The sequence below is a fragment of the Delphinapterus leucas genome, chromosome 13 (genome assembly GCF_059928025.1).
Source record: "Delphinapterus leucas isolate spDelLeu-1000000601 "Yukka" chromosome 13, BTC_Dleu_Yukka2, whole genome shotgun sequence".
NCBI lineage: Eukaryota > Metazoa > Chordata > Mammalia > Artiodactyla > Monodontidae > Delphinapterus > Delphinapterus leucas.
Genome location: NC_143141.1, coordinates 58,530,463 through 58,558,375, shown reverse-complemented (window position 1 = coordinate 58,558,375; position 27,913 = coordinate 58,530,463). Strand labels below are relative to the sequence as shown.

General features: G+C 35.4%; 1 protein-coding gene across 5 annotated transcripts in view; it reads left to right on the top strand.

Moving 5' to 3' along the window:
• The window catches only part of PPM1B (protein phosphatase, Mg2+/Mn2+ dependent 1B), a 91,428-nt gene that overhangs the window by 50,071 nt on the left and 13,444 nt on the right, over positions 1 to 27,913 (top strand). For 3 of the 5 annotated variants that reach the window (XM_089922362.1, XM_022573945.3, XM_022573943.3), the window contains 4 exons: positions 12,199 to 12,316; positions 17,173 to 17,284; positions 17,678 to 17,735; positions 26,843 to 27,895. In XM_089922362.1, the coding sequence (XP_089778488.1) occupies positions 12,214 to 12,316; positions 17,173 to 17,284; positions 17,678 to 17,735; positions 26,843 to 27,148 (579 nt within the window). In that variant the 5' untranslated portion in view covers positions 12,199 to 12,213 and the 3' untranslated portion in view covers positions 27,149 to 27,895. The other 2 variants (XM_089922360.1, XM_022573944.3) reach the window with 2 other exon arrangements.

Sequence of the window (27,913 nt, the reverse complement as noted above, 5' to 3'; positions counted from 1 at the left end):
TTTTTTTTGTTGATGGTGTTAAAAGATTCTAGGCAGAATCCCAGAATCTCAGAAATGATAAATGATAGTCATAGAGGGACAAGGGGTTGGAACACCAACCTCTTCATTTAATTTAGTTGAATGAAGTTGACCATCGTAGTTCCCTTTGCATGAAGTTGCATTTAAATTGAAATCAGTTTTGAGAAGCTTAGTTAGCTGTTTTCTGTTGAAACACAACAGACATACGAATTTTTTGAACTGCCACATGCTACTTATGGAATTAGATAAGCTTCTTATCCATTCCTGTTTTTCTGACTCCATAATTTTGTCATTCCACTTGTTTGTATTGTAAAACCAAGGGTTAGCAATATTATAAAACAATAGGATTAAAATAGAACATATGATTGCTTTCAATTTAGTCTGAAAGATTGAATTTAAATTTTAAAATCCATGGAAAGCAGGTAGGCCAGTGCTAGCCGTTAGCAATTGCTCAGTAGGTGTTAGCTGCATTTTTTTTAATGGTGGAATAAATTTATTTTTTTTAAAAAAATTTAATTTTTTTATTGGAGAATAGTTGATTTACAGTGTTGTTAGTTTCTGCTGTACAGCAAAGTGAATCAGTTATACATATATATATATCTCCACTCTTTTTTAGATTCTTTTCCCATATAGATCATTATAAAGTATTAAGAAGAGTTCCCTGTGCTATACAGTAGGTCCTTATTAGTTATCTATTTTATATATAATAGTGTATATATGTCAGTCCCAATCTCCCAATTTATCCCTCCACTCCACCTTTCTCCCTTGGTAACCGTAAGTTTGTTTTCTACATCTGGGACTCAATTTCTGTTTTGTAAATAGGTTCATTTGTACCATTTATTAAGATACCACATATAAGTGCTATCATATGATATCTGTCTTTCTCTGTCTGACTCACTTCACTTAGTATGAAAATCTCTAGGTCCAGGTGTTAGCTGCTTTAAGAGAAAAGATAGAGTAGATCCGGTTTTTAAGTAGGATTTTTAAAGATATTTTCCTGATAATAGATTTAAATTAAGTGTTGGGAATTCCCTGGCGGTCCAGTGGTTATGACTTGGCACTTTAACTGCCAGGCCCCGGTTCGATCTCTGGTCAGGGAACTAAGATCACGCAAGCTGCATGGCGCAACCAAGAAATAAATAAATAAAATAAAAAATAAATAAATGAATTAAGTGTTAAAAATTTTCTAGCACTTCTAATGTTTGTCATTCCCTAATAGTTTACAGGGACTTTTATATGTTAACTCATGAACTCTTGGGAGATTATGATAACCATCAAAATCACAATAGTATCAAAAAATTGCTTTTTATGAGCCAAATGCAGTATACTCTAAGCACTTTACACATATTTTATTTTTCACAACAACCATAAAAGGTAGTTACCATTATTATTGTTAAGGATAGTCATTTTTCAGAGCTGCTATTTAACAATATGAAGCTACAAGTGTTGGATGACTCTGGTCAAGTATTACCCTATTTAGATGATTAACGCTAGGGAAGAATGGTTCCTAAGAAAGCAGCTTTCCCATTTTACTGCCAGTGCTGCTAGCATTCGTGGTGTTTATGCTAACTAATTTCAGGTCACATAGAATATGTGACAGCTGTTTGCATAGCCTTTCATAACTTATAGATCACGCTCATTTTATTTATCCGCATAGTAACCTTCTCAGGTGAAAAAAATTAAAATTTTAATTTCCAGTTTGCAAGTAAGGAAATGGAGGTTTGTCATTAAAAGACTTTAAGAAAAATAAAGAAAAGGAAGAAAGAAAAGCTGTAAGTCAGATATTTGGTGAGTTTTGAAGCAGAGTCTAGAATCCAAGATATCTGACTTAAGTTTTGTATACATGTCGCCAAACTTTCCCAGAGGATTTGATGAAAAATTTTTTCCTAAGGGAAACATTAAGACTTTCCTTTTCTTTTTTCAATAATTACAAGATTAAAAAATTTTTAAACAAATGCAGTGATGTTTGAAGTAAAGTTATTAATCTTTATGTCTCTCCTTGTCAGTCTCATTCCCCTTAGGTAACCACTGTTTACAGTTTGCTATATATCCTTCCAAATAATTCTCTGTGTTTATTCATACAAATAGAAGTATAAAAACAAGGTTTTCTTTCCTTTTTAAAAAAATTTTTTTATATTTTATTTATTTTTTTATTCAGCAGGTCCTTATTAGTCATCAGTTTTATACACATCAGTGTATACATGTCAATCCCAATCGCCCAATTCATCACACCACCACCCCCACTCCCCCGCCGCTTTCCCCCCTTGGTGTCCATACGTTTGTTCTCTACATCTGTGTCTCAATTTCTGCCCTGCAAACCGGTTCATCTGTACCATTTTGCTAGGTTCCACATATATGCGTTAATATACGATATTTGTTTTTCTCTTTCTTACTTACTTCACTCTGTATGACAGTCTCTAGATCCATCCACATCTCAACAAATGACCCAATTTCGTTCCTTTTTATGGCTGAGTAATATTCCATTGTATATATGTACCACATCTGCTTTATCCATTCGTCTGTCGATGGGCATTTAGGTTGCTTCCATGACCTGGCTATTGTAAATAGAGCTGCAGTGAACACTGGGGTGCCTGTGTCTTTTTGAATTATGGTTTTCTCTGGTTATATGCCCAGTAGTGGGATTGCTGGGTCATATGGTAATTCTTCTTTTAGTTTTTTAAGGAACCTCCATACTGTTCTCCATAGTAGCTGTATCAATTTACATTCCCACCAACAGTGCAAGAGGGTTCCCTTTTCTCCACACCCTCTCCAGCATTTGTTGTTTGTAGATTTTCTGATGATGCCCATTCTAACTGGTGTGAGGTGATACCTCACTGTAGTTTTGATTTGCATTTCTCTAATAATTAGTGACATTGAGCAGCTTTTCATGTGCTTCTTGGCCATCTGTATGTCTTCTTTGGAAAAATGTCTATTTAGGTCTTCTGCTCACTTTTGGATTGAGTTGTTTGTTTTTTTTAATATTGAGTTGCATGACCTATTTATATATTTTGGAGGTTAATCCCTTGTCCATTGATTCGTTTGCAAATACTTTGTTCCATTCTGAGGATTGTCTTTTCGTCTTGTTTATGGTTTCCTTTGCTGTGAGAAAGCTTTGAAGTTTCATTAGGTCCCATTTGTTTATTTTTGTTTTTATTTCCATTACTCTAGGAGGTGGATCAAAAGAGATCTTGCTGTGATTTATGTCAAAGAGTGTTCTTCCTATGTTTTCCTCTCAGAGTTTTATAGTGTCCGGTCTTACATTTAGGTCTTTAATCCATTTTGAGTTTATTTTTGTGTATGGTGTTAGGGAGTGTTCTAATTTCATTCCTTTACATGTAGCTGTCCAGTTTTCCCAGCACCACTTATTGAAGAGACTGTCTTTTCTCCATTGTATAACCTTACCTCCTTTGTCGTAGATTAGTTGACCATAGGTGTGTGGGTTTATCTCTGGGCTTTCTGTCTTGTTCCATTGATCTGTGTTTCTGTTTTTGTGCCAGTACCATATTGTCTTGATTACTGTAGCTTTGTAGTATAGTCTGAAGTCAGGGAGTCTGATTCCTCCAGCTCCGTTTTTTTCCCTCAGACTGCTTTGGCTATTCAGGGTCTTTTGTGTCTCCATACAGATTTTAAGATTTTTTGTTCTAGTTCCATAAAAAATGCCATTGGGGCTTCCCTGGTGGCGCAGTGGTTGAGAGTCCGCCTGCCAATGCAGGGAACACGGGTTCATGCCCCGGTCTGGGAAGATCCCACATACCGCGGAGTGGCTGGGCCCGTGAGCCATGGCCGCTGAGCCTGTGTGTCTGGAGCCTGTGCTCCTCAACGGAAGAGGCCACAACAGTGAGAGGCCCGCGTACCGAAAAAAAAAAAAAAAAACTGTTGGTAATTTGATAGGGATTGCATTGAATCTGTAGATTGCTTTGGGTAGTATAGTCATTTTCACAATATTGATTCTTCCAATTCAAGAACATGGTATATCTCTCCATCTGTTGGTATCATCTTTAATTTCTTTCATCAGTGTCTTATAGTTTTCTGCATACAGGTCTTTTGTCTCCCTAGGTAGGTTTATTCCTAGGTATTTTATTCTTTTTATTGCAGTGGTAAATGGGAGTGTTTCCTTAATTTCTCTTTCAGATTTTTCATCATTAGTGTATAGGAACGCAAGATATTTCTGTGCATTAATTTTGTATCCTGCAACGTTACCAAATTCATTGATTAGTTTTTTGGTGGCATCTTTAGGATTCTCTATGTATAGTGTCATGTCATCTGCGAACAGTGACCGTTTTACTTCTTCTTTTCCAATTTGTATTCCTTTTATTTCTTTTTCTTCTCTGATTGCCGTGGCCAGGACTTCCAAAACAATGTTGAATAATAGTGGTGAGAGTGGACATCCTTGTTTTGTTCCTGATCTTAGAGGAAATGCTTTCAGTTTTTCACCATTGAGAATGATGTTTGCTGTGGGTTTGTCATATATGGCGTCTATTTTGTTGAGGTAGGTTCCTTCTGTGCCCACTTTCTGGGGAGTTTTTATCATAAGTGGGTGTTGAATTTTGTCAAAAGCTTTTTCTCCATCTATTGATGATCATATGGTTATTCTTCTTCGGTTTATTAATATGGTGTATCACATTGATTGATTTGAGTATATTGAAGAATCCTTGCGTCCCTGGGATAAATCCCACTTCATCATGGTGTATGATCCTTTTAATGTGTTGTTGGATTCTGTTTGCTAGTATTTTGTTGAGGATTTTTGCATCTATATTCATCAGTGATATTGGTCTGTAATTTTCTTTTTTTGTAGTATCTTTGTCTGGTTTTGGTATCAGGGTGATGGTGGCCTCATAGAATGAGTTTGGGAGTGTTCCTTCCTCTGCAATTTTTTGGAAGAGTTTGAGAAGGATGGGTGTTAGCTCTTCTCTAAATGTTTGATAGAATTCACCTGTGAAGCCACCTGGTCTTGGACTTTTGTTTGTTGAAAGATTTTTAATCACAGTTTCAATTTCATTACTTGTGATTGGTCTGTTCATATTTTCTATTTCTTCCTGGTTCAGTCTTGGAAGGTTATACGTTTGTAACAATTTGTCCAATTTTTCCAGGTTGTCCATTTTACTGGCATAGAGTTGCTTGTAGTAGTCTCTTAGGATGCTTTGTATTTCTGTGGTGTCTGTTGTAACTTCTCCTTTTTTATTTCTAATTTTATTGATTTGAGTCCTCTCCCTCTTTTTCTTGATGAGTCTGGCTAATGGTTTATCAATTTTGTTTATCTTTTCCAAGAACCAGCTTTTAGTTTTATTGATCTTTGCTATTGTTTTCTTTGTTTCTATTTCATTTATTTCTGCTCTGATCTTTATGATTTCTTTCCTTCTGCTAACTTTGGGTTTTGTTTGTTCTTTCTCTAGTTCCTTTAGGTGTAAGGTTAGATTGTTTATTTGAGATTTGTCTTGTTTCTTGATGTAAGCTTGTATAGCTGTAAACTTCCCTCTTAGAACTGCTTTTGCTGCTTCCCATAGGTTTTGGATTGTCTTGTATTCATTGTCATTTGTCTCTAGGTATTTTTTGATTTCCTCTGTGATTTCTTCCGTGATCTCTTGGTTACTTAGTAACATATTGTTTAGCCTCCATGTGTTTGTGTTTTTTACATTTTTTCCCCTGTATTTCATTTCTAATATCATAGCGTTGTGGTCGGAAAAGATGCTTGATATGATTTCAGTTTTCTTAAATTTACTGAGGCTTGATTTGTGACCCAGGATGTGCTCTATCCTGGAGAATGTTCTGTGCGCACTTGAGAAGAAAGTGTAATCTGCTGTTTTTGGATGGAATGTCCTATAAATATCAATTAAATCTGTCTGGTCTATTGTGTCATTTAAAGCTTCTGTTTCCTTATTTATTTTCATTTTGGATGATCTGTCCATTGGTGTAAGTGAGGTGTTAAAGTCCCCCGCTATTATTGTGTTACTGTCGATTTCCTGTTTTATAGCTGTTAGCAGTTGCCTTATGTATTGACTTGCTCCTGTGTTGGGTGCATATATAATTGTTATATCTTCTTCTTGGATTGGTCCCTTGATCATTATGTAGTATCCTTCCTTGTCTCTTGTAACATTCTTTATTTTAAAGTCTGTTTTATCTGATATGAGTATTGCTGCTCCAGCTTTCTTTTGATTTCCATTTGCATGGAATATCTTTTTCCATCCCCTCAGTCTGAAGTGGGTCTCTTGTAGACAGCATATTTATGGGTCTTGTTTTTGTATCCATTCAGCAAGCCTGTGTCTTTTGGTTGGAGCACTTAATCCATTCACGTTTAAGGTAATTATCGATACGTATGTTCCTATGACCATTTTCTTAATTGTTTTGGGTTTGTTTTTGTAGGTCCTTTTCTTCTCTTGTGTTTCCCACTTAGAGAAGTTCCTTTAGCATTTGCTGTAGAGCTGGTTTGGTGGTGCTGAATTATCTTAGCTTTTGCTTGTCTGTAAAGCTTTTGATTTCTCCATCAAATCTGAATGAGATCCTTGCCGAGTAGAGTAATCTTGGTTATAGGTTCTTCACTTTCATCTAAGTATACCATGCCACTCCCTTCTGGCTTGTAGAGTTTCTGCTGAGAAATCAGCTGTTACCCTAATGGGAGTTCCCTTGTATGTTATTTGTCCTTTTTCCCTTGCTGCTTTCAATAATTTTTCTTTGCCTTTAATTTTTGCCAGTTTGATTACTATGTGTCTCGGCATGTTTCTCCTTGGATTTATCCTGTATGGGACTCTCTGCGTTTCGTGGACTTGGGTGGCTATTTCCTTTCCCATGTTAGGGAAGTTTTCGATTATAATCTCTTCAAATATTTTCTCTGGTCCTTTCTCTCTCTCTTCTCCTTCTGGGACCCCTATAATGCAAATGTTGTTGCGTTTAATGTTGTTCCAGAGGTCTCTTAGGCTGTCTTCATTTCTTTTCATTCTTTTTTCTTTATTCTGTTCCGCAGCAGTGAATTCCACGATTCTGTCTTCCAGGTCACTTATCCATTCTTCTGCCTCAGTTATTCGGCTATTGATTCCTTCTAGTGTAGTTTTCATTTCAGTTATTGTATTCATCTCTGTTTGTTTGTTCTTTAATTCTTCTAGGTCTTTGTTAAACATTTCTTGCATCTTCTCAATCTTTACCTCCATTCTTTTTCTGAGGTCCTGGATCATCTTCACTATCATTATTCTGAATTCTTTTTCTGGAAGGTTGCCTATCTCCACTTCACTTAGTTGTTTTTCTGGGGTTTTATCTTGTTCCTTCATCTGGTACTTAGCCCTCTGTCTTTTCATCTTGTCTATCTTTCTGTGAATGTGGTTTTTGTTCCACACGCTGCAGGATTGTAGTTCTTCTTGCTTCTGCTGTCTGCCCTCTGGTGGATGAGGCTATCTAAGAGGCTTATACATGTTTCCTGATGGGAGGGACTGATGGTGGGTAGAGCTGACTGTTGCTCTGGTGGGCAGAGCTCAGTAAAACTTCCATCTGTTTGACTGCTGTTGGGTGGAACTGGGTTGCCTCCATGTTGGTTGTTTGGCCGGAGGCAACCCAACACTGGAGCCTACCTGGGCTCTTTGGTGGGGCTAATGACTGACTCTGGGAGGGCTCACATCCAGGAGTGCTTCCCAGAACTTCTGCTGGCAGTGTCCTTGTCCCTACAGTGAGCCACAGCCACCCCCGCCTCTGCAGGAGACCTGCCAACACTAGCAGGTAGGTCTGGTTCAGTCTCCCCTGGGGTCACTGCTCCTTCCACTGGGTCTCGATGCACAAACTACTTTGTGTGTGCCCTCCAAGAGTGGAGTTTCTATTTCCCCCAGTCCTGTTGATGTCCTGCAGTCAAATCCCACTAGCCTTCAAAGTCTGATTTTCTAGGAATTCCCCTTCCCGTTGCCAGACCCCCAGGTTGGAAAGCCTGACGTGGGGCTCAGAACCTTCACTCCAGTGGGTGGACTTCTGTGGTGTAAGTGTTCTCCAGTCTGTGAGTCACCCACCCAGTGGTTATGGGATTTGATTTTACTGTGTTGCGCCCCTCCTACCATCTCACTGTGGCTTCTCCTTTGTCTTTGGATGTGGGGTATCTTTTTTGGTGAGTTCCAGTGTCTTCCTGTTGATGATTGTCCAGCAGCTAGTTGTGATTCTGGTGTTCTCGCAAGAGGGAGTGAGAGCATGTCCTTCTACTCCGCCATCTTGGTTCAGGGCCTCTTCTTTCCTTTTTTTGTTTTTTGCTTTTTACAGAAATGGATCATGTTATGCATGTTACTTTGCCACCTGCTTTGTTTTTCTTAAATCATAAAAGTCAATATTCCTTTAAGTTGTTTTTTAAAAATTTGATTTCCCTTAATTCAATTTATATATCACCTGTTAGAAGCTTATTTATTTTAAAACATGAGATATAATACCTGATAGTTGGATTAAGTTAGGGGAAATTAATAACATTTTCCAAAGGCAATATCAATCCAAATTATTGATAAAACATGGAAAATGTACTTAATTGTATACCCCCCAAAATAATTGTTTAGCCCTGAACTCAGGAGTTTTTCCATTATGGTTTTCAGAAAATATCATAAATAATGCTACTTTAAAAGTAGACATAGATAATATTAGAGTGGGGTGTGGCTGGGTTTTTTGAACTATGGAAGAGAAGGATGTAAAAATACAGTATATGTAGTGTAGAAATTCCCCAACTTTCTTTGTTGATGGTGTCTTGAGTATCTCAGTAAGTTTTTCTACAGTGCTACTTAGCCGTATTAATACCTAATAGTTATGAGTATTAAGTAGTTAGAGCCAAACTTAATGAGTATACAAAATAATTAACAAATAATACACATACATTGAAAAAACGTTTTATTTCATTCTTTTAAAAACTACAGTTACATACTGATGACATGTGTGCACCTGTTGGACAATGCACAACTTCTCAAACCTTGGAATCATTAGGCACTGTCACACTTGTTTCCTGTATCACATTGATTTTTATGAGGACTTGCTTTTTAATCACAGTAACTCCCAGAACCCCAGCTTTGGAAAAATAGGATGTCATTGAGAGGAATATAGTGCTGTCTAATGTTAAAAGTGTGAACTACCTTGAGCTAGTTTGTGAGGTGTCCACAGATGTTGAGTATCACTGTGTCGTCCCCTTCCCCCCCTGCATTTAAAATATCTCTGAGTACACTGTGGCATCCTGGGGCTTCTTGGCACACTGTTTAGAACCACGGGTTTGGTATTAGAACCAGACAGCTGGGTTTTGAATTATGCTCTGCCACTTAGTGCAAAGCCTGGGTTTGTTCATCTTATAAAATAGAGGTAATAATATCTTCTTCATGGAGTTGCTGAGAGTAAAGCTTTTGGCAAGTGCACGAACAGTATCTGGTTTACAGTCCTCAATAAATTTTAGTTCTATTGATGATGGTTATGAAACAGAGGTAGATTTGTATGAAGGGAAATATAGGTTCAAGCAATAAAGAAATGGTGGGAGAATTGAGTATTCTTGAAAGGAAGTGATGATAGGATGCATCTTTCATGTATGGCTGAAAATTTGGGCTATTCCTTAAGTTTGGCTGGTTTTTGAGCTCTGTGTAAATGAGATAACTGCAGTGAGCTGCAGGTTAAAAAATTTGATTTAAAAAATGAGGAATATTTATGGTTCACTTATCAGATACTCATTTACTAACTTTGGTAGTGTTAGAGATTCTGTTCACAACCTATTTCATATGCTGTGTAAAGACTTGATCCAGAACACTTCTTTGTAACCATGCAGCATTCATCTTTAAAGCTAACAGCATCAAATTATTTAATGATTAATTTTAGATACCCTTACTTATAGCAGGGGCACTGGCTACTTTGATCTATAACTGTCTATTAAAGCTCTGATTCCCTAGAGTACTACTGCTGTGCTATTGTCAAAATTAAAAAATGAAAAGGGGCTGAAATAATTAGTTTTAAACATCTGGCTAATTGCCTTAGTTGTTCAACTTGATTTTTTTTTTTTGAATCACATTTCAATTCTGGAATTTGCAGAAAATTTATACTGAATATGCAAGGATGACTTATCTCTAGAAAACTGAAGAGGCATAAAGGGAAGTATCTTTTTCAATTGCTGTATAAAAATTACTGAAACACACTCATACTTTGTGTTTAGGGGAAAATTCTCTTTATGTAGAAATAGAAACACCATCATTGAAATCACACGTGCCAAGGTGTTAATCTAAATTATTTCCTTTAAATATCTTTGGGTACTTAAACTTCTTGAAACTATCTTTTAGTTAATTTTCCAAATGATAAGATGTATGTTTTATAACTTATAAAAATCTAATGGAAATTATATAGATAGATTGATTAGGAATGGCTAAACAATCATACTGTTGTTAACAAAATAGAGAATGGTTAGAAGAAACTGGATTTCTAAAAATGTAAGGTGTGAATTCTGTTTATTCATGAAATTGCTTTAAAAAATAATCATTGGTATTCAAGTGATGCTTGATTCTTGAATATCTGTGGTATAAAGATTTTGCCTGACCTGAATTTATATGGTAAATCCTGATTCCGGTGGAATGTATTGCTGTTTGGAACCATAGGGTTTATATGTGGGATATGTGTGTGTATATCTTCATATATATATATATATATATATTTTTTTTTTCATATAGCCAGTGTAGTATTTCTAATATTAAGTCATTATGCAAGTTTTGGTGGGTTTCATTAAGGAGTAAAATTCTTTTGGGCCAATTTGGAAATCCTAATTCTTTTTCCAGATATTGAGAACTGGGTTATATACTCATCATGATTCTTTCTACTAAAGCATAAGAATTCTGTGCAGAGGGTTACTCTTTTTGAAGCCTTCTTAAGACCCAGCCTTTAGTGCCTTCAAACTTTGCTCCACTGAGTTTTAGGAGATTGTGGCAGAAGTTTTTCAAGACCTGCCTATCTTTGGCTATGTCATGTGGGTCCCAAAAAGGTGGCGAGTCTTAACCAAACAGTGCTTGCCTAGATTCTGGCCATGATGACTGAAAAGACTAGACTAGCATGGGTGTGGCCTTGGCTCTTTTCACTTGGGTTGGAAAATCCCACTGCCATTGACTTAGTTTTTTAGAGTGGTGAATAAAATTTTAAAAAGGGAGTTAATGGGCTTCCCTGGTGGCACAGTGGTTGAGAGTCCGCTTGCCGATGCAGGGGACACGGGTTCGTGCCCCGGTCCAGGAAGATCCCACATGCCTCAGAGCGGCTGGGCCCATGAGTCGTGGCCGCTGAGCCTGCGCGTCCGGAGCCTGTGCTCCGCAACGGGAGAGGCCGCAGCAGTGAGAGGCCCATGTACCGCAAAAAAAAAAAAAGGAGTTAAAAAAATCACTATTCCAAGAACAGTTTCTTTCTGTTCTAAAAAAAACTCAATAAAAGTAATATACCTATAAGAAAACTAGTGAGAAAATGTTTTAAATTTATTGCTTATAGTCTCACAGTAATAGAGTACTATATATTGTTTCCTTTTCCTTTTGTGATGGTGTGATTAAAAAGGCAGCAGTAAAATTTGTCCTTAAATTAGCAGTTTTAGCTGCTCTCTACAAATCCTGACACTGTAATTCTGTGTAACAGTCTGATGTCATTTCTTCAAAAGTTATTAAATCTGACTACAGTGTATCTCAGTTTAATTGTTTGATAGTGTACCCTCAGAAGAGTTTCCAGTTTAACTTTTCTTCTCTGCTTGTTCATTTTAGTGTCTTGGGTATCTAATGATCAACAATTTTCAGCCAAGTCAGTTCAATAGAGTTTCAGTAGCACTGCTCTGATGCAGGTTAATTAGCTAGGAAAATAATGTATATTTCTTTGGGAGGATGCATTTGGGGCTTAAGTCACTTTGGGAATATGCAATCTTGAGTGGGAAACAAAGTTTTTAGAAGATTTAATATATGTGAAGATATCTTCATTTCTCAGGTTGTGGAATGGTGGTGGATAAGAAAAGGTACACGGAATCAAAAGTCATAAAATAATTATGATCTATGCATACCTGGAGTCCTTGTTTCTTCAGGGTGTGCTTCAAATAGTTCTTTGGAATGAAGATGAATGTGTTGAAGGTGTACATTCTAGATGATTAAATAAGTAATTGCTTATTGTAATTAAATCTGTTTTGAAGTAAATGATAGAAAGTTGGTAGACTATTGAAGTATAATTTTTCTTTTTCTTTTTTTTAATATACAGGGAAGTCGAGATAACATGAGTATTGTACTAGTTTGCTTTTCAAATGCCCCCAAGGTCTCAGATGAAGCAATGAGAAAAGACTCAGAGTTGGATAAGTACTTGGAATCACGGGTGGAAGGTAAGACAGATGCTTTTTTTTTTTATTATTTAGAAGGAAAAGAAGATTATTATTCCTTGTTTATCAAATAGTTCTTTTAAAATTTCCTGCAGCTTTTGGACTAAAAATCAATTATTATTCAGGAATGAGGGAGAGGAAAACCTAGTCTCTTTATCTTCAACATAATTTGCTAATTTGTTTGGGTTTAAATCTGTTACCTTACTTGTTTACATATGTTCTTTATCCCTTTTTCTCCTTCCTTCCCTTTTGGGTTAATCAGTATTTTCCATTGCATTTCATCCCTGCATTTGCTTATGAGTTATACATCCTTTTAAATATTCATTTAGTGGTTACCCTGATAGAGAATACACGTTAGAGTCTGTGACAGGATCTCCAACTTAATACTTCATTTTGATTTTATATGTGCTGCTTTTTAGACATAAAATTACTTTTTATGAAGTTATATTATGTCAGTTTTATTTATTTATTTTGCCTTGATATCATTCTTAACAAAGTTCTTTCCTCAATTCAGGGTTACATTTTTTTTTTTTGAACAAAATGTAAAATTTTGTTTTATATATTTTTAACTTTTTATTTTATATTGGAGTATAGTTGATTAACAACGTTGTGATTGTTTCAGGTGTACAGGAAAGTGATTCAGTTACACATGTGCATGTATCTATTCTTTTTCAAATTCTTTTCCCATTTAGGTTGTTACATAATATTGAGCAGAGTTCAGTGTTACATATTGACCTATATTTTTTCCTAACACCGTTATGGCTTGATTATCATTATTTTTTAATAGTACACTTGAATGATATAATTAATGATTATGTTGTAGTCAGCTTGTCAAATTTGGCCTATTACGAGTCATGTTTCAGATGAACAGTAGCTATAGTAATTGGTAATAGTTTTGAAATGCAAAAATTTGCAATTTCAAATGTGTAATTACCAAAGGAAAACTACCTTCTCTTGCAGATTTAGAGAGTGGGGACAGATGTATCTTTTCTGGCTTTACAGCTATCTAGCCACACACCATAAACAAAGGTGCATAAAGGTTTTGTTTTTGTTGGTCTGCAATTTCTTCAGCTCTGAATTGTCAGTGAGTTCTGTTTTCAGGGTAATGGAAAGATAAGAAACGTGGGTACACTTTGAAGACAATGTCAGAGGCACTCTTACTCCTGTTGATAATATAATTATTAAGAGGAGCTGTTTATAGGAGTTTTTAATAATACACGTTTTCTAAAAGGTCTAGTGTATTTGGGTGGGGGATTGCTGGCTCAAATTTACCAGAAGGCAAGAAGAATTTTCTTTCTTTTTTTTTTGAACATCTTTATTGGAGTATAATTGCTTTACAATGGTGTGTTAGTTTCTGCTTTATAACAAAGTGAATCAGTTGTACATATACATATGTTCACATATTTCTTCCCTCTTGCATCTCCCTCCCTCCCACCCTCCCTATCCCACCCCTCTAGGTGGTCACAAAGCACCTAGCTGATCTCCCTGTGCTATGCAGCTGCTTCCCACTAGCTATCTATTGAATTTTCTTATTGTCCTATTTCTTCATTCACAAAGAAGAAACTAAATAGTTTTCATTTGGGGAAGAACTCTAAAATTTGGTCAATTACTAGTTACATGATCTCAACCAACTTGCCTAATCTCTTAAGGCTCCAGTTTCTTTATTGTGAACTAAAGGTAAAAACACCAACCATACAGTTTGATTTAATAATAAATGAGATAACTTTAAGTACCTGGTACGGTGCCTAAGTCCTCAGCAAACTGTAGGTTTTATAAACTCTTCTATAACAGCTAAATTTTAATTTTTTCTGTTTATTTGTTTATTCATTCATTCATTCATTTATGGATGCATTGGGTCTTCGTTGCAGCACGCAAGCTTCTCATTGCAGTGGTTTCTCTTGTTGCAGAGCATGGGCTCTAGGTGCGCAGGCTTCAATAGTTGTGGCATGCGGGCTCTAGAGCGCAGCTCAGTAGTTGTGGCGCACGGGCTCACTTGCTCCGTGGCATGTGGGATCTTTCCGGACCAGGGCTCGAACCCATGTCCCCTGCATTGGCAGGTGGATTCTTAACCAATTTGTCACCAGGGAAGCCCCCTAAATTTTAATTTCTTAAATGTGTGGTCAGTTCAGCTCAATGTGGGTTAACATTTAATATTAATTTTCTTCTGTATAGTTTTAAAGTTTCCAAAATATATGTTATATGGCAAAGATGACAGATATGTAATAATATGATATGGTCTTGGGGACTGTGGTAGATACTTGATTATTAATCATTCAATCAAAAAACACTTAAAAATCCTTGAAAAAGCAGCCACTACACATCAATATGCCTTGGTACCTAACTTCTTTTTTATAAGGTAGCGTTGTTCAAGAGCATTATATTTCTATTAGGGATTTAGATCATGTAATCTGACATTAAAATTTTGAGGTGAAATCATTCTGTGTATTGGCAAGTCTTTGTATGTGTTTTTATTGGGAATGCAGAGGGGAGGTATAATGTTAAACAGGGAATAGCCTTTAACCTAAATTGATTAGATATTTGGTGAATACTTTCTACATGTATTCATTTCTTCAGCTGTCCCTGAGCATGTGTGTTACTGGGAATGCAGCAGAAAACAAAACAAATACATTCTTGATCTCATGGAGTTTATAATGTGGTAGAGACCTTTTTTTTTTTTTTTAATAGAAGAAAAACAACAGTAAGCAGACAGTAACAAGGAATATTGGTTAGGCAGGTCTCTGAGGAAAAACATTTGAGCAGATACCCATATATGGAAGAGAGTGGCTATCTGGGGAGGAACATTCCAGCAAAGGGAGCAACAAGGACTGAGGAGGGAATATGCTTAGAGTGTGTGGCTAGATGAGAATGAGCTGGTGGAAAAGTGAAAGATGAAGAGAGATTGCTAAGAAGCAGATCATGTAGGGCTCTGCAGACTAAAATGAGGTCTTTGGACTTCATTCAAATGGTGCTGGGAAGTCATTGGAAGAGTGCGAGAGTGACGTGATCTGACTTTTTTTTATAAATTTATTTTATTTATTTATTTTTGGCTGCATTGAGTCTTCGTTGCTGTGCGCAGGCTTTCTCTAGTGGAATGCCGGGGCTGTTCTTCTTTGCAGTGCGTGTGCTTCTCATTGCAGTGGCTTCTCTTGGGGCAGAGCACGGGCTCTAGGTGCGCAGGCTTCAGTAGTTGTGGCATGCGGGCTCAGTAGTTGTGGCTCGTGGGCTCTAGAGCGCAGGCTCAGTAGTTGTGGCGCATGGACATAGGTGCTTCCCGGCATGTGGGATCTTCCCAGACCAGGGGTCGAACCCGTGTCCCCTGCATTGGCAGGCTGATTCTTAACCACGGTGCCACCAGGGAAGTCCCTTGATCTGACTTTTAGAAGGATCTCTCTCAGTTGCCATGTGAAGAAGAGATTGTCAAGAGTGGACAAGAGAGGAAGCCAAGAGACCAATTAGGAATCATGCATTAAAGCAGGTGGCAGGTGATGGTGGAGGACTGGACTGCAGGGGCACCAGTGGGTTGTGAAAATTGGCTGGTGAAGTGCTAGACTGCAGTGGTTCTCAGCGGCCGGTGTGGGGAGGAGGATGGATTTTGTCCCTCATGAGACATGTGGCAATGTCTGGAGACACTTTTGGTCTTATAACTGAGAGGGTACCACTAGCGTCCAGTGAGTGAGGCCAGGATATTGCTTAACATTCTGCAATGCATAGGACAGCCTTCACAACAAAAAATTGTCAAAAACATCAGTAGTGCTGAGTTTGAGAAACCCTGCACTGTAGAGATACAAGTGTAACGTAGAAAAATTACAATCCTGCCTTCAAGAAGCTTGCGGTCCGTGATCTAGTAAATATCATGTACAGTTGGAGTATCTAGCAATACACCTATGCCAGGTGTGGGTCAGAGAAGAATTTGAGAAAGTGACACATAAAGTTGAAACCTGAAGTATAAATACACTTTAACCATACAAAGAGGCTGGTTGGATTGGTGTAAAAAGTGTTCCAAACCAAGGGAGGAAGTATATGTGAAAATATAGAAGGTTTCTTTGAATAGCACCTTTGGAGATACAGTTAGGAGTCGGAGCAGAGTTGAATGGGAGCAGTGAAAATCAAGGTCACAGTGAAGTCCCTGTGAGGGACACATGGGAAACAGTTTGGAGTTTGCATCTTGAGGGCTGCTTAGGACTCTGCTTTTTTGTTGTCTTAAAAGTAAGTTTGCTGTTGTCTGATTTTTGAGGATTTTATGTCTTAATACTGGCCAAATGATCATGCTTTAAAAATCTGTTTTCCATAAATTGTAAATATAAATGAAACATGGAAATGTTTTATTTTGTTCTGAGTATTAGCAAGTTCTGAGATTTATTTTCCTTTTCTGTTTTAAATAAATTGTGGAACACAACTAGGTATCAAAAAACCTATAAAACAGTTTTTAATTTTCCCCTTCTTATAGTCCTTATCTTTCCATTGCTTTTGTTTTCCTGTAATTATAGCATTAATAACTTTTATATTTTTATATAAAATAATAGATCAAAAGTGTTTTTCCATGTGGCTGTGCTGTGCTCATAGGGATCATTTTTACTGATTGTAAACCATTTCACTCAGTGGCTATACCAAAATTTTCTTAACTGTCCTTTTATTGGACATTTAATTTGTTCCAGTTTCTGCTTTTATGAATAATGCTAAAATGAGTATATATATATGCAAATAACTTTTTATCTTACTTTTTTTGTTCCTTGTGTGATAGTAAGGTAATATTTGCATTTTATATTTTAAAATAGGTACTACCAAATAGTACCTCTTGTTTCACTGTGTGAATTCTGAGTTATCACATTAATTTAGGAACTCTTTTTAAAAACCTACAGAAATTATGGAGAAGTCTGGTGAGGAAGGAATGCCTGATCTTGCCCATGTCATGCGCATCTTGTCTGCAGAAAACATCCCGAATTTGCCTCCTGGGGGAGGTCTTGCCGGCAAGTAAGTAGAAGGAAAAGAACAAATTTTGACTTCATTTATAGTTAGTAATTAAATAATTTTTAGTAAGAAGTACATCAATTATCTAAAGATGAAATGGGTTGATAGTTCTTATACTAGAGAAGAACTCTAAAATTTCATCGAGAAGAGATTTTCTTTTCAAGGCATTATTTATTATACTCTTTGAGGATGAAGGTCCTTCTTTCCTTGGTAAATGAGAACAAATGGATTGTGCAGGATCAAGTTCTGAGTGAAATGCAGATATTATGTTCTTGGCAGGTATTTAATGAGGCAATTAATTTTTGAGTGTAGTTAAGATATGAAGTATTATTTAAAATACTCAGAAGCTTAACAACTGTATGTAATTTAATAAAACTAAAGCATATTTCTTTTTAGGCGCAATGTTATTGAAGCTGTTTATAGTAGGCTGAATCCACATAGAGAAAGTGATGGGGTAAGCTTTATTTTATTTCTTAAGTATTTTAAATAATTTTATAATATAAATACTGGAAATTATGACTGCTTTTCGTTTTAAGGAGTCAGTTAAAATTAAAGGAAATATATTGAAGTGGAAGGTAGAGATAAAGTTCTGTTTTGTAGATAGGTTTGTTTTCATTTAATGGGCATCAAATACCTTTTTCTGTGGGCTGTACTTCTTCCCTGTATGTCTGCCTTTCCTTCTCTTTCTCCCTTAAATCTTAATTTTGAGGCAAACAAAGAATGTGCTTTTAAATATGTCAATTTCTCCTCCAGCAGGCTGTTAGCATCACTGGAAGTTAGCAATAGTGATGTTATTATTTTAAAGAGTAGACCTTTCAGTGCCCCTTTGTGCCCAGTTGAACACCTGAGGATAATTTTTTAACATTCTTGTTGTGCTGTGGGTGTGTATATGTTGAACTGGGATAACCATTTTGTTGTATCCTGCTGTGCTTCATCAGAGCAAAACTCTTTGTCCCTTTACCTTCCTTAGAAATACTGATCAGCTGCTCCTAAGTTTTTTGTTTTATTTTAATACTAGTACGAGCAGGCAAAACAGTGTCCTTTTTAAAAAAACTGCCCTAAATTTCAAAGTCAGTAATTCAACTAACTGTCTTCTCATAGACAAGTTATGAGTTTTCAATCAGAGACAGATTATGAGTTTTCAAGTTTTTGGGCATCTAAAAATGAACAACTTAATTTTAACATGTATGCTTCAGAGATTTAAGGGAGCCAAACATAGTAATGAAACTTGTTGAGAAGAAATAGACTCACCTTCCAAGTCTCTAGCTCCTCTTGGCAGGTCTTGAGAGAGACATCAGCCACTGGTAGAAATTATGTATCATCTCAATTGCATTTTTTCCAGTGTTCATTATTGTACAGCAATATCATATAATTTCTTTTTTCTTAACAATAAAAGTTACACTGACAAAAAGGGAAATTTTTATAATTAATGCATTTTAGTTAGTTGAATGAATAATACTATATATTGCTAATAACAGAATTTATACCTTGGCCTGGAGCAGTGATTCTGAGACTTTCTTTTGTGGCACGTCCCTTAAAGTATTAAGAATTGTATACAAAGATGTGGAAATTAAAAATAAAGATATGTCATGTGATGGATTTAAAGAACCCTAAATCAAACAAGTGAGAATAGGATGTTGATACAACTAAAAAGATGGTAGTAATTGGGAGGTAGAGTAAAGAGAGTCTTACCTCTTCAGCTAGATTATAGGTTCCACACAGCATCCATCACCAGGTTTGGAGGAAATGAGACCTCAAATAGTTATTGATTCGTTATTAGCCATGTAAATACTCCTGTTCCCTCATGTGTTTGAAAATGCAACCCCAGTGTGTAATCTGAAAAAATTATTTCATAATATACTTGCTGGATTTCTTGGTCTCTCAAGAACGTTGGCAGCTTTTACTCCAAAAAAAAAGAGTTTATAGCCCAGAATTTCTGTTTAACATCTACCAAGGATGAATTTTAAACTTTTTTAAAAAATAGAAAATACTTATTATACATAGTAGCTATATAAACAGTGAATAAATAGGCAACAGAACCATGAAACTCAGAAGAGATGCTCGGATATAAAACTGGCCTTAAAGACCATTATTATATGACTATAAATTAAGGAGATGTATAGTTAATCACCTTTATATATAAGCTTTCTAAGACTAAACACTGACAATCCACTGTGTAATGAATTGATATGGGAGGAGACTATGAAACAAGGCATGGTCCCCCATCCCTACTCTCAATGCACCTGGCAATGTAGATATAAACATACAAATTAATTAATAAAAAGGTTTCACATCATTTACTAAAGGATAAAAAGAAATGACAAAATATAGAATGTGATTAATTGCCATGTGAATTGTACAGTGATTGCTTGGGAAGTCAGATTTTCAGAGAAAAGATTGGTTTTGAAGAATGGTTTGAATGGCAGAAAGTAAAGGAGGAGGATGATAGTTCACATGGGTGGTCAAGGCAAGAACAAAGTTTAAGCTATCTTTGAAAGAGAGGACATCGTTTTGGCTAGAGCAGAGAATTGCTATGGTGAAAAATAAGAATTCAGGATGCCAGAAGTATTTGTGAAGAGACTGGACACACCTTTTGAACTTTGTATTTTAGAGTGTAGAGCCACCCTGTGTTGGCAGCATAAGAATGACAGACTCAAAGGAGTATCTGGTATTTTAATGTTAGAAACATACGCAATATTAGATTAAAGAGATGCTGGAAGTCAAGTAGTTGTGAAATGATCACAGAGATGATAAGTATAAACTCATCATTAGTACATAGATGTGTGGATTAGAGAAACTTCCTTGTTTACTGTAAAAACTCACTTTTGCAGCCCAGAATCCTATTTTGGGAAACATTACTTTACCCTTTCAGAATAATCACAACCTTAGAAAAATGTTGAACCATAATCACAAGTAGAAGAAATGTACTAAAAAGTACAAAAGAAACAGAAAACTGAAGAACTTATAGAGGTTTGATTAAATTCTTAGCTCTTAACTTTACCTACTATAGCAGTGAGTTAGACACAGAAGTGCTCCGTAAATGCTTCTCAGCTTGGTTAGATCCGTGCCATGCGGAAGATGCTGCCAGGAAGTACACAGTGGCAGGGGCTGATGTAGTTAACTTGCAGAATGGGAAAGACAGAGGTATGGTAGAAATACAGAGGAGGAGACAGTTGGGAGGTGTTATTTTTTAAAATTTTTTTAAATAACAAAAATAATTTTTTATTCAGATATTTTAAAAAAATGAATGCTCGTCAGAGTAAATCAGAGATTATTTAGATTCCTAAAATGTCTACTTTATGTCCAAGATAGAATTGTTCTGCTGTGAATGCCTATAAGTAGTACCATTAGAAATAGGGATTTATTCATTTTTCTTATATTAAAAAAATCTTTTGATTAATAAAAGTATTTTTAAAAGCCCAGTTGGATATAAGTCAAAGTAAATCATTTAAAATATGTTCAGAAAGTTCATTATTTAGGGGACTCTTCTTAAGTTGCTTTACTAAATTTTTGTTTTTTTATTTCAACTTTCTGGAATATGTTCAGTCTTCTTAATATAAGCAATATTGATATTTTCCCAGCTTTAAAATCAAAATCTGTGGAAAAGAGTTAAGCATGAATTCTTAATAAAGGAGTTCGTGAATCCCCCAAAAGTTTTTGCAGATGTATTTATGTGTGTGCATACACATTATTTAATGATTTAGAGTAAGTCTGTGGTTTTCATTAGTTCCTCAGAGGAGTCTGTGACTCCCAAAAGAATAATCACCCAGAGGATCAGAAAAAGTAAAACTGCATTTTGCTTTAAGTTGTTATATAAGGTAGGGCTCTGGAATCACCCCCTCCCCCGACTGCCCTTCTTTTAAAATGCTAGTTAGCTTGTTTTTAATGGAAGAATAGTTGATTTACAGTGTTGGGTTAGTGTTAGGTGTAGAGCAAAGTGATATACAGTTTTCTGTTTTGTTTATGTATTTACATATATATATTCTTTTTCAGATTCTTTTCCGTTATAGGGTATTATAAGATATTGAATATAGTTCCCTATGCTATACAGTAAGTCCTTGTTTATCTAAAAAAATGCTAGTCCGGTTTTATTACTAGAATTTAAATTCTTTGCGATCTGGGACTTCATCTGATTTGTTTATGGCTATATCACAGCACCTACAGCAGTGCTGAGTTCTCACCTGGCATACACTGAGAGCTCAATAAATACTAGTTAAGTTAGAAATATTTCTGTTTCTTTCTTTCTAGTAGTTTGCAAGACTTTTTTTTTTACATCTTTATTGGAATGTAATTGCTTTACAATATTGTGTTAGCTTCTTCTGTATAACAAAGTGAATCACCTGTATGTACCCATATATCCCTATATCCCCTCCCTCTTGAGCCTCCCTCCCACTCTCCCTATTCCACCCCTCTAGGTGGTCACAAAGCACCTAGCTGATGTCCCTGTGCTATGCAGCTGCTTCCCACTAGCTATCTATTTTACATTTGGTAGTGTATATATGGCTAAGACTATCTTTAAGTCATGTATTTTAAAAAATAATATGAGGTTACTAATTAGAAGGAAAGTTTATTTTTTGAGCTTTATATTTTCCATGCCAAAAGGTTCACCTCTTCCCTCAATGGAGACTTAAGATGCTTTTGAATCAGTATACCACTGATCAGGTAGCTATGTAAGTTGATGATTTTCCAATGATAAAGGGGGAACTTGTATTTACCCAACTCCTACTTGTGCTAAGCCATATCTATATATCTATATCTAAATATTAGTTATAGGTAATCTCCTCAACACCCTTCTCTTACAGAGAAGACTAAGAATTGGTGCAGAGTAGCTTGCCCAGGTTGCAAAGCTAGATAAATCGAGTAGCCAGAATTTGAATCTAACTCAGAATGACTCCAAAAACTATTCCTTTTACACCTTTCCATGCAGCCCTTCTAAGATATTTAGAGATTACATATGTGTCTGTACCCCCACCTCTGTCTGTTGTGCAAGAAAAATCATTTCCCGTTCTTCAGTGAATCTCATGTTTAATAGTCTTAAAATACTCTGTTTTTTGATGAGGAATATTTTATAAACTTGTTGAGACTAAGTAGTGAAGCCCAGTGTCTTATTAGTTATTTTTCATTTAAATACACATATTTATTCTAACTAAAAAACTTTTTAAGGCATTTGGATTTTGAGAAGGGGAGGGAAGACAGGACAAAAGCCCCCCAAAATCTCTCTGTTCTGTTTTCACGTTATTAAGTTTTATATACAGTCTTCTTTTTAATTTTATTTCAAACAGATCAATTATATTTTTATATCACAGTTTTAGGATTTTGTGAATACTAGGTTTTTTGTAAATTGTTTCTTGTTTACTTTTTCACTTGTCAAAGCATTTTTATGGAGAAGACCTACCTACACTGTTTGAAAATGCACTAATTTTAGTCACTATTTTTTTTTTATTCTTTTTTTGCGGTACGCGGGCCTCTCACTGTTGTGGCCTCTCCCGTTGCGGAGCACAGGCTCCGGATGCGCAGGCTCAGCAGCCATGGCTCACGGGCCCAGCCGCTCCACAGCATGTGGGATCTTCCCGGACCGGGGCACGAACCCGTGTCCCCTGCATCGGCAGGCGGACTCTCAACTACTGCGCCACCAGGGAAGCCCTAGTCACTATTTTTTAAGGTGTCATTTGACATACCACTTCTTGTAGCTATGTGGTCTTGACCATTTAAGTGACTTTTTAAAATTATTTCAGATTGATTGAAGTTTACATGATCCTTGAAGATAACATAATTTATTAGATTCTTTATTAGTCACTGTTAATTGTATCTCATGAAGTCATATTTGAGAATCTTCTAAAAATTATTTTTAACCTGATAAGCAGGGCATGGGACTCCAAAAAACATAGTAAATATTACTAGCATTCTTCACTTTCTCTCCACTGTTTTAGCTAATCATTTGAAGAATTTCACTAATGACAACTATTTTTTAAAAATTGCTGCAAATAAATATTAGCTAGTTAAATTCCATTTAAAAAAAATTTTCCCCCCTTCTCTTTGCCCTCTGCTTGATTTATCCATATTCCTGTGTCTTATTTGGTGTAAGGCAGTGTTTTCATAATGAGGAATTTGATTCTCAAGCTGTGTAAGTCTAGATGACAGTAAAACCTTAAAAACAAAATCTGAGGGAAAAGTCCTAAATTCCCATTTCTGTAATTGCCTTAAATTTATTTTGCAGAATAATTTAAACCATCCCATCTGATTTTTTTGTCCTATAATTTTATTAATTTTTCTGTGACAAGGAAATGCATTATAGACTTCAATATGAAATAATTTGTGGTCCAATTCTACAATAATTTTAACCAATATTTATTTAGTAAGTGTCTATTTATATGAGGCACTTAGTATGCAAAAACTGTTACCATAGTGTATTCAAAAGAACATTCAGAGGGACATTGATGTTAATTACACCTGTACACAAATCTGAGTTCTGTCACTTACTAGCATTGTTACCCTGACAAATAACTTAAATCTTTCTGAGCCTTAGTTTCTTCACTTATAAAAACTAGAGTTGCAGTATCTATTACGTAGGGTACCTGTAAGGATTAAATGAGATTATGTATATAAAGTTCTTAGCCACAGGCATTAATTTTCCTTCTCTAGGTGGTAGGGAGGATACAGAAAGGAATTGAAATTATCTTTATCTCAGAGATTTTACAGAGATTTGGAGAGACTTGTGAACAGTTGCAAGGTGGAATTAATTGCTGTGATAAATCTATAAACGTGATGTGCTTTGTGTGTGAATTCAGGTAAAGAAGGTGCAGCTAAACAATAGATTCCTTTTCTGATATTAATGAGAATCCATGAGAGAGTTGTATAACATTATTTTGAAGAATCAAATGAAATGGCTGGGGAAGAGGTTTCACCCATCCATTGTCTATCTAGCACAATAGGAAAATGTAATTTGCTATAATATAAAATGACTTAAATGTGGTCATTAACTCAAATTCTTTTCAATTGGCCATTGTAAATCCATCCCTACTTAATTTACAGTTTGGGTTTTAATGTGTTTTTTATAAAGCAACTACTTTTCTCTCCCCAACTCCCACTATTCCAGCAATTCACAGAAACAGATGATTACTGTAATAATAAGTGTGTCACATGGAGAGTGAGATACATCCAAATACAACAACCTTTGATCCAACCGTATCAGTAAGCTCAAAGAAGTAAGACAGTTTATCAGTGGTTCTCAACCTTTGCCGTATGTCAGAATCACCTATCAGGCTTTAAGAAAATCACCCCAGCCCACTGAATATGAATATCGTGGGATGGAGCTTTGGCATCTGTATAATTTTGAAAATTCTACAGGTGATTCTGATGTAAAACCAAGGTTGAGCTCTCTATGTGTCCACTTGAAGCAGATTTTGTTTGTGTCCTAGGGAGTTGTCAAAGGGAGTTGTTGGTTTGAGGGTTTTTTGTTTGGAGGGCAGAGAGGAGTCTTATGCCCTCCATTAAAAGTTCTTTGTGATATACTCTCAAATAGAAAATTTCCTTTTGGCAGACCTGATTAAAGACTGATAAGGTTTACGACTAGCAAGCATTTATCTCATTGTTCCATCTTAACCTTTCCTGAGTAGATTCAAATGAGAAACTTTATTTAGGGAAATAACATTTATTTAGTACAGAAGGAAAGGTAAGGGGGGAAAAAAGAGAAAAATCTTAACAGAGAGCACACTTTATTATGTTCTCTCCACACAATAAATTTTGCAAATTAAAAAAAGTTATTTTGATAGTTAATATGCTTGATGTAGAAAATTGGAGAATTCAAAAAAAAATAAAGCCTCTGAAACTTCACTACTCATTATTATCATTTTTATATTGCTGTATTTCCTTTCTTCCCAGACATTTTACATAATAATATCCTAAAAAATACGAACAGAACACACATATACCTACACATAAAACATATGTTGTACGCAGTATCATCTCTTGCTTTTTGCCACAGGGGCGATTTAAAAAAAAATTCAAGTGCTCTGATTTTTCTAATAAACATTGCCATTTATTATGTGGTTATAGTAGTATTATCTTTGTTGTAGAATTATAGAGTAACAGCCTCCAAAGATGGTTAAGAGTTTGTAACAGATCATCTATATCAGTAACCTTTTTGTATTTTATTTTCCCAACACTTTATGATGAAAACTTCCAAACATATAGAAAAATTGAAATAATAAAGTGAACACCTGTACACCTTCTACCTAGACTCATGTTTTAACATTTTACCGTATTTGCTTTCTCTCTCTCTATACGTAGATGACTTTTTTTTTTTTGGACTGAACCTTTGACAGCAAATTGCAGATATAATATTTTAGCTGTGAATATTTTGGCATGCAGCTCTTGAGAATGAGGACATTTTTCTGTATACATAACCATAACATTATTATTATACCTAAGAAAATTGATAATAAATTTAATATTATCTAGTATTGAGTCCAAATTTTCCCAGTTGCCCATAGAATGACTGTTACAATTGTTACATGGTCTAGTCCAGTTGTTACCAATCAAGCACGTTAAGCAAGCCTTTAATGAAGCTCCCAATTTTTTTTCCCATTAACACTGAATATGAAGAGTCTAAGCCAGCTTTTTATAGGATGTCCTACATTCTGGATCATATGATTGTTTCCTTGTGGTGCCCTTTCACGTGATTCTTTATTCCCTGTTTTCCTGTAAATTGGGAATTAGCTTTATTAGAGTCATATTAAACATTTTCGGCAAGAACACAGGACATAACTTTGTACTCCCTAACGCATCACATCAGGAGTCACATATTACAAGGTTGACTTGCTCTTAGTCTGTCAGCATATCAGTATGATCAGCTTGGATATTAGAGCTTGTTCTGTAAACAAGATTAAGTAGCTACTATTGCAGAAACCTGTAGGTTTTACAAAATTCAATAAAATATAAAAGAATTGAGTAGTTTACTATTCATATCATAATGATTAAAATGATTGTCTCTTTTAATCTAGAGATGTTTTTAGTAAAATATTTAAAGACAAAAAGTAAATAGAAATTTTATCCACAGAAGCTTTACAATTCCCACAAAATCTAGTTTAAATTTATATAATTTTACATTTTGTATCTCCTCTCCTTCCTGTCATTTAGCAGAAATGAAGAATCTGATGGCTTGCTTTTCTGTCCTTTCCTATTGCTTTAAACACTAATTTCCTTTTGTACTAAATAATTATAGCCAATTATTTTTTTAATTAAGTAAGTCAGTTTTAGGAGATGCTTGTGTTGGTGTTGAATTTTAATAGCCAAGTAAATTTCAGATTAAGCTTCAAATATCGATGTGAAATAAAACATAAACTAGTTCATGATCATTTGCTAAAAATTACTTGAGATATTTCAATTGGAAATTTTGTTAATTGACACAAGTAACACTTGATACTTATTTAACGAAATGTTCTCGTTCTTAGACTATATTACTCATGGTAGAGAAATGAGTGTTTTGCTGTGATATGTTATGAAATACATGTGATATCCTAGTTTGTCTACTGACACTGGGGTCTTGAATCTTAAAAAAAGGCCTCCGATGAAGCAGAGGAAAGTGGATCACAGGGGAAATTGGTGGAAGCTCTCAGGCAAATGAGAATTAATCATAGGGGAAACTACCGACAACTTCTGGAGGAGATGCTGACTAGTTACAGGCTAGCTAAAGTAGAGGGAGAAGAAAACCCTGCTGAACAAGCTGCTACAGCTACTTCTTCGAACAGTGATGCTGGAAACCCAGTGACAATGCAGGAAAGCCATACCGAATCAAAAAGTGATCTTGCTGAATTAGACAGCTGTACTGAAGATGCAGGGACAAAGATGAGTGGTGAAAAACTATGACTTTACTTTGTGGTAATATTTTTGTGATCTTTGATTTGATGGTTTTTACTTAGGAAGTATAATGTATGCATTTATATAACCGTTTTGTTATTTGAATCTTGGTAAACTAGTTTTATTATAGTCATATAGCCTTGTTTTTTAAGAAGGCCTTTGCATACATCTTTATCAGATAGTTTAAAATTGGCTATTTAGAGTACTTTGAATTTAATAAAATTATATGTCATTTCATATTGTATGCCAGAAATGAGGCTACCAGTTATTAAAGTCAGTAGTTAAATTCATACTCGATAGGATTAGAGATTACCAATTAGCAAGATTACTTTACGATGTGGAAGAACTTGTTAATGTAGAATTATACTGCTTCACGTATTAGTACACTCATAGTTAGCTTTGTAATAAATTTATGTTTTCTTTAGTAATTTTAGTTCTTCAAAGAATGGCAGATGCTGGCCTGTAATTTCTTTTTTCAAGGATGATAATTTGTGTGTTCTTTGACTTGTTTATATTTTACATCTCTGTAGTTTTATTTTTTAGTAGTTCTGAGGTACTGGATGTGTGGTTATTTTTCCTTTCTCTGTATTCTTTATGAGACATAATTTTTGAAAAACCTATGTATTATTCATACAGCTTTGGTTTGTATATTCTGTATAGCCTAACTACATACATCAAAATGTATGTCAACCAAGTGTTTAGAATGAAATTATAAGTGTTTAAGTCCAAATAAAGCATGTGATGTGGAATAACCTATGCATGTTGTACTTATTT